This window comes from Vicia villosa, linkage group LG1, assembly GCF_029867415.1.
Source record: "Vicia villosa cultivar HV-30 ecotype Madison, WI linkage group LG1, Vvil1.0, whole genome shotgun sequence".
Taxonomy (NCBI): Eukaryota; Viridiplantae; Streptophyta; class Magnoliopsida; order Fabales; family Fabaceae; genus Vicia; species Vicia villosa.
The window spans coordinates 120,462,404-120,469,969 of record NC_081180.1 but is presented as its reverse complement, the minus strand read 5'-3'; the positions used below and the strand labels follow the sequence as shown (position 1 = coordinate 120,469,969).

General features: G+C 38.4%; 1 protein-coding gene across 1 annotated transcript; it reads right to left on the bottom strand.

Annotated features, from left to right (window-relative positions):
* Positions 1 to 259: 259 nt before the first annotated feature.
* On the bottom strand, positions 260 to 862 carry LOC131652909 (uncharacterized). The gene has a single exon (XM_058922903.1). It carries the CDS (start codon positions 860 to 862, stop codon positions 260 to 262), a length of 603 nt encoding a protein of 200 aa, XP_058778886.1.
* Between the last annotated feature and the right edge of the window lie 6,704 nt (positions 863 to 7,566).

Genomic DNA, 7,566 nt, shown 5'->3' with positions numbered 1-7,566 from the left:
TTTTGAGTTTATCTTTTAGAATCCGGAGTTTCTCTTTCAAAACATAATCGGGTCTTCCTTCCACTTTCAAAGCCTTCCACTCCCTTTCCACAAAAGGTATAAAAGAATCGAAGGAAAACCATTCATTATTGAACTTGAACGGTTTCGGACCCCAATTACATTTATCCGACATAATCCAAATAGGACAATGATCCGAAATATCTCTATCGCCTATCAATTGACCAATTACGTCCCACCGATTCACCACCACGTTGGAAATTTAGAACCGGTCAATCCTACTCATAGACTTGCCATCACCACTATACCACGAAAATTTCTTACCTTTACACGGAATGTCCACCAAGGAGCTCTTATGAATGAACTCGGCAAAAATTTCCGTCTCCTTCTTGTAGCTCCCTTCCACTCTCCCTTTACGCTCTCTAGCATTCTTTATAGCATTAAAGTCTCCGCCTAATATCCATTCCCCATCGGAGTAAATTCTCATCAAGTCTAACAATTTCTCCCACAAAACCTTCTTCTTAGACAAATCACAAGAAGAGTACACGTTAACCACATAATAAAAGTCCTCCTTCCAACAAACTTTTAACCCCAAATACCCTTCCCCCTTAAAACTAAACAAAACATCCATGGTGTTTTTCTTCCACATCGTAATCAAACCACCCGACCTACCCTCCGAGTTGACAAAGGAAAAACCAATCTCCGAGTGTCTCCAAAAACTATTAGCATAATCCTCCACCATATTGGAAATCTTAGTTTCTTGCAAAAGGAAAATATCCGCACTACCTTTGTTAATCAAATGACTAATTCTCCTTCTTTTGAGCGCATTTGCTCCCCCTCTAATGTTCAAAGAACCAATAATCATTGAGACACTTTGTTATGCTCCTTCCTACACTCCAATGCTATATTGGTTCCCTTTCCCAAATCTTCAATTCTCCTAGCAAGATTGTTCCTTCCATTCACATCCACCACCCCCAATGCCACAATCGCCTCCAATAATTTATCTCCGACATCCCTTTTGAGAAAATCCCATTGTCTATTATTATTCCTAAATATGTCTGACTCCTCTTGTTGATTACCATAACACTTGGAAGAAGCACCCACACTACTATCTTCAGCCATTGTACCCCGCTGCCCAGCATTATTAGTCTTTTTCCTATTGCAAATGATCGCGACTTTGCGTGTCTATTAGTCGGGATAACTGCAAGTGCACAGTCGTGTCGTGTAGTTTTAAAAGATATCGAATCCACAGGGACTATAAATCGACCTACCGTTATCTAAAGTTACTATGTAAAGCTAAGGCTAATGATATTTGGGTTTTTTATAAATGGGGAAACTAAAATCTTAAATCTAGGTAAAATATAATAACAAACGGATATCAGTATGTATTTCATCTAACTTAGGTGATCCGAAGTTCCATTGGCCAGATTCTAATTAAATCAAAGATCTTTACTAACTATGTTATTTAAAAGTCCTCCTCTCAAACTCTCGCTCTATTGATTCAGACTACGATCCTAACTCTTAATGTACGCTTTCGCCATCCCACCAGATTTAGAAACGCTTTTTGAAAACAACATAGTTAATAAAATGCTTGTTTTATGAAGTCGTTATCTATTTAAATCTCCTAATCTCAAACTCTCGCTCTGTTGACTCGGAACATGCTAATATCCCTAACGTACGCTTTCGCCATCCCGCGCGGGTGTAAAAACACTTTTTGAAAATAAATAAGTTCTAATTAGTTTTAATACGCTTTCGCCATCCTTAAAACTAATGTCCTATGTCTACTATCCAGTTAAAGATCTCAAACTTTCGCTCTATTGATTTTAACCTTTGACCGTCTTAAGCCCTCAAACTTTCGCTCTATTGGTTTTAAGACTTACTAATTAAATTAGACATACAAACCAAAAACAAGTGATATTTAATAAAACATAATTAAGCCAATTTATTTCGGATTCCTATGGTTAAATTACTTTACGTACTGACATCTAAATAAATTAGCCAGACATATTAATATGGTTAAACATGCATAAATAAATTCGGTTCATAATAATAGGCATATTAATTGGCATATAATATATCATGCAAATAAATATAAATAAAGGCGGTAAATAATAAACCTGAATAATGTAAATTGCAATTGAATCTTCGAGTACTGAACTTCCACCACAAGTTGGCTGGATCGTTCTTCAGAATTTAAACGGACGGAAATTAAAACAAGGAAGAAAATAATAAGCACGGTACAATTCCGGCAGCACTTCGTTGGCCGGAAATTGCACCCTGAGAACTGAGGTGACTGCTTCTATTTATAGGGGAGCTTCTGCTGTTGGAATGCGTGGAAATAGGGAACTCCTTGGAGACGTGCGTCTCCACTTCTTCAGGGTGACCCAGCACACGACTTGAGACGGGCGTCTCAAGTGGAGGAAATGTAGGAGGAGCTGGAGACTGGCGTCTCCTCAATGGTGACGTGGCATGGATCGTTGGAGACGTGCGTCTCCACTTGCTTGTGTGATTTGGGCCACGCACAATTGATTACTTCGAGGGCTGACTTTGTCTCTTTGGGCCTTTGGGTTTCCTTTAGCATGGTTGAGCCTTGTTTGCACCCCCTTTTCATTTCAGCACCATTTTTCATCTTTTAGGCACAAATAGTAGTGATTTTAGCTCCATTTCTTTCCTTTTCACAAATAGTCCTCAAAACGAACATAAAACCTAAAACAATGAAAATACCAGCATAATACCAATAAAAAGCAACATAATTAAGATAAAATAGGGAAATAATATATGTAAATCAAGCCAAATATGTGATACGTTTTCGTGTTATCAAATACCCCCACACTTAAACCATTGCTTGTCCTCAAGCAATCAACCACACGGTAAAAGAAAATGATTAAGCAAGATTTTTGAAACACAGGCACGACACAACTCCTAATCATATTTATGTTAGGCAAATGTTACATCGATAGGAAATAGATATCAACACCAAGGATAACGTAACCACACAATGTTCAAAAACTCCCTCCTTATGCAAACCAATTTGAATTATGCCATTATAACTCAACCTATATCTCTCGTTTTTCATTTAACTCTTTTCATTCAAGCACAATCACATTAAGCCCGTTATCCGTACACTCACATAGTAGGGGAAATCGGTTAGCGACTATGATCCTTTTCTTTTCTTTAGCACGGGGTTCTGGTTTTTTAAATGGCGAAGCCCCATATTTCCCAACTGCGGTTGCGGGGGATCAGACCGTAGTCCACCCTACCAAGCCCAGTACCAGTGACCTCTAGGCCAACCAACAGTGGGTGCTAATTATTAAATCCTTATATGCGTAACAACCGTTAGGCTAAATGACCGGGTGAGGGTCACCTAACTTAGAGGGTTATTTTTCAATCAAACCATTTATCTATTAAAAACAGGATCATTCACTTATATTCATCGACTCCCTACGTAGTTTGTGCTTAAGATGGTGCCGACTGCTAATATAAACTACTTAAGAGCTACTTTGAAAACTTGAGCCTAAGGTCTCGACATAATGGGCATCCAAATTGATATCACATAATGAGGGGGTTTAGGGTGTCGGGACGATATCGATGTTGTTGAAACATCTCCAACTCTTTCTAACAATGCCTAAAGTGTGACACCCTCTGTACTTTCAGAGTGTGTATGCCATGCGTCAAAATTCAAATTTTTGTTGGAGGTTAAAATTTTTCAAATTTTAGGGAAATTTGATAACAACAGAAAATCATATATAAATACTTGACAACATAACTAGAAAACAATAAAGCAACAAATGAAAACGGTAAAGCTTCTCCCCCACACTTAAACCAAACATTGTCCTCAATGTTTCGATCCAAGGTGGAGAAGAAAAGACAGAACCTATATGGATGCTACCGGCGAGCTATCACAACCAAATCTGCTCCGCGTCCGGAGGAAATATCTTCTCCTATCATGCTCATCAACTGTGTCACCACCAGCAGCAACACTCGTAGGAATGTGCGTGGAGACCCATTCATCTTTGAGATGATCGTCTATAGATTTTTCGCCTAGATATGGCCGAGACGTGACAAGCGATCCATATCTTTATTATCTGCAAGTTCAAACAATAAAAGGAAAACATTAAATTGAAAACTCGTGGGTTGCCTCCCACGCAGCGCTTTGTTTAACGTCAATAGCTCGACGGCTTAAGAGTGCAAGCACTCAAGGTGGTTCTCTTGAGAATGACTCCTCAGTTGAACTTTTAACAAACCTCGTTTTCCATGGCCACTTATCAAGCCATCTCACATATCCCTCACCTTTTCTTTTCTTTCTTCTGTGGGGTGGTTTATTCTTTTGAAATCGCGGTGGCGGTTCTGGATCTATCTGTGGTTTCAGCTTTTCAAACTCGGGCTTAGTGATATCATCCACCACCTCAAAAGTTAACCTTACCCTCTTATCACTAACGATATCCTTAGTTTCATGGTCGTCTAAATTTCTCTTTTTATGCAAGACTTCAAATAAGGGTGCATTAGTGTGGATATTTTCCAATATCTTCACATACATTATGGATTTGGAGTCTACCTTAGCTTCCACAAAACTTTGCGGGAAAGAAATCGATGGGGTATAGGGAAAAGGAATAATAATAGGTGCTTCCCTCTCTACCTCTTCTACAACCTCCCTTTCAGATGGTGTTGGTGGATTTTTCTCAATCTCCACTCTTTTCTCACTAGAAATCTCTTCAACCACATTATCACTCTTCTCAATCTCATAATCACTCTCCTCAATCTCATTATCACTCTCCTCAGGAATTTCAATTTGTTTTTCACTAATGGTTGTTTCAACATCCACATGTTCCTCAAGGAAGGGTCCTAGAAGGTTTTGTTCAAGTTGGGAGATTTGAGTCTCTAATGCCATGTTGTGAGTCGCGAGGGACTCAACCATAGTGGTCAGTTGCTTAAGGGTTTCATTGTTATGAATACTTTGTTTGATAAACTCTTGGTTTTGGATGGTTTGCGTCTCTACAAAGTGCTCCATCATGGCTTCTAATCTAGAGTGAGTTAGCGTCTCGTCAGAATCCTCCATTGATATTTCGAAGTTAAAATTATGGGATTCTTGAGGTTCTTCAAAGGGAGCTAGCGTTGCATTTTGTGTTTCCTCAAAGTGCTTCGTCATCATAGATTCTAGCCTAGAGAGAGTTTGTGCTTCAATGAATTCCTCCATTAAGATTTCGAGGTTGGATTTATGATAATCTTGCGACTCCTCAAAATGTTGGGCATGGTGATCGTATAGGAAATTTGGTTGATGATAAGTTTGCGTTGCATTGGAATCCTCTATTAATGCTTCAAGGTTAGAGTTATAGGATTCTTGTGGTTCCTCGAAGTAGGTTAGCATCGCATTTTGCGTTTCCACAAAGCGCCTTGTCATCATAGATGTTTCTTTAAAATTTTCCATTATTATTTCGAGGTCGGATTTATGGGATTCTGGTGACTCCTCGAAATATTGATTGTGGTGATCGTAGAGGAAATTCGGTTGAGGATAGGTTTGGTTAGAATAAAATTCTTGCGGTTCCTCAAAATGTTGGGATTGGTGATTATAGAGGGAATTCGGTTGAGTATAAGCTAGTGTCAAATTGTAATCCCCAATTAATGTTTCGAGGTTTGGATTGTAAGTTTCTTGTGGTTCCTCGAAATGTTGAGATTGGGAGTTGCAGAGGTGATTTGGGTGAGAATGAGTTTGTGACGCTTTGAAATTTTCCAACAGTATTTCGAGGTCGGATTTATGGGATTCTTGGTATCCCTCGAAATACTGTTGTTGGGAGTTGTAGAAAAAGTTTGGGTGATACATAGTAATAAATGAAAAGAAAAAAAAAATGCCTTAGTCTCTACGGTGTAACAGCGAGTTACGATATCGACTTGAATAGTCCCCGGCAACGGCGCCAAAAACTTGATCGCGACTTTGCGTGTCTATTAGTCGGGATAACTGCAAGTGCACAGTCGTGTCGTGTAGTTTTAAAAGATATCGAATCCACAGGGACTATAAATCGACCTACCGTTATCTAAAGTTACTATGTAAAGCTAAGGCTAATGATATTTGGGTTTTTTATAAATGGGGAAACTAAAATCTTAAATCTAGGTAAAATATAATAACAAACGGATATCAGTATGTATTTCATCTAACTTAGGTGATCCGAAGTTCCATTGGCCAGATTCTAATTAAATCAAAGATCTTTACTAACTATGTTATTTAAAAGTCCTCCTCTCAAACTCTCGCTCTATTGATTCAGACTACGATCCTAACTCTTAATGTACGCTTTCGCCATCCCACCAGATTTAGAAACGCTTTTTGAAAACAACATAGTTAATAAAATGCTTGTTTTATGAAGTCGTTATCTATTTAAATCTCCTAATCTCAAACTCTCGTTCTGTTGACTCGGAACATGCTAATATCCCTAACGTACGCTTTCGCCATCCCGCGCGGGTGTAAAAACACTTTTTGAAAATAAATAAGTTCTAATTAGTTTTAATACGCTTTCGCCATCCTTAAAACTAATGTCCTATGTCTACTATCCAGTTAAAGATCTCAAACTTTCGCTCTATTGATTTTAACCTTTGACCGTCTTAAGCCCTCAAACTTTCGCTCTATTGGTTTTAAGACTTACTAATTAAATTAGACATACAAACCAAAAACAAGTGATATTTAATAAAACATAATTAAGCCAATTTATTTCGGATTCCTATGGTTAAATTACTTTACGTACTGACATCTAAATAAATTAGCCAGACATATTAATATGGTTAAACATGCATAAATAAATTCGGTTCATAATAATAGGCATATTAATTGGCATATAATATATCATGCAAATAAATATAAATAAAGGCGGTAAATAATAAACCTGAATAATGTAAATTGCAATTGAATCTTCGAGTACTGAACTTCCACCACAAGTTGGCTGGATCGTTCTTCAGAATTTAAACGGACGGAAATTAAAACAAGGAAGAAAATAATAAGCACGGTACAATTCCGGCAGCACTTCGTTGGCCGGAAATTGCACCCTGAGAACTGAGGTGACTGCTTCTATTTATAGGGGAGCTTTTGCTGTTGGAATGCGTGGAAATAGGGAACTCCTTGGAGACGTGCGTCTCCACTTCTTCAGGGTGACCCAGCACACGACTTGAGACGTGCGTCTCAAGTGGAGGAAATGTAGGAGGAGCTGGAGACGGGCGTCTCCTCAATGGTGACGTGGCATGGATCGTTGGAGACGTGCGTCTCCACTTGCTTGTGTGATTTGGGCCACGCACAATTGATTACTTCGAGGGCTGACTTTGTCTCTTTGGGCCTTTGGGTTTCCTTTAGCATGGTTGAGCCTTGTTTGCACCCCCTTTTCATTTCAGAACCATTTTTCATCTTTTAGGCACAAATAGTAGTGATTTTAGCTCCATTTCTTTCCTTTTCACAAATAGTCCTCAAAACGAACATAAAACCTAAAACAATGAAAATACCAGCATAATACCAATAAAAAGCAACATAATTAAGATAAAATAGGGAAATAATATATGTAAATCAAGCCAAATATGTGATACGTTTTCGTGTTA

What these genes read in the sequence shown, in the direction of transcription:
- LOC131652909 (XM_058922903.1), bottom strand. Translation starts at nt 862, where the DNA reads ATGATTATTGGTTCTTTGAACATTAGAGGGGGAGCAAATGCGCTCAAA.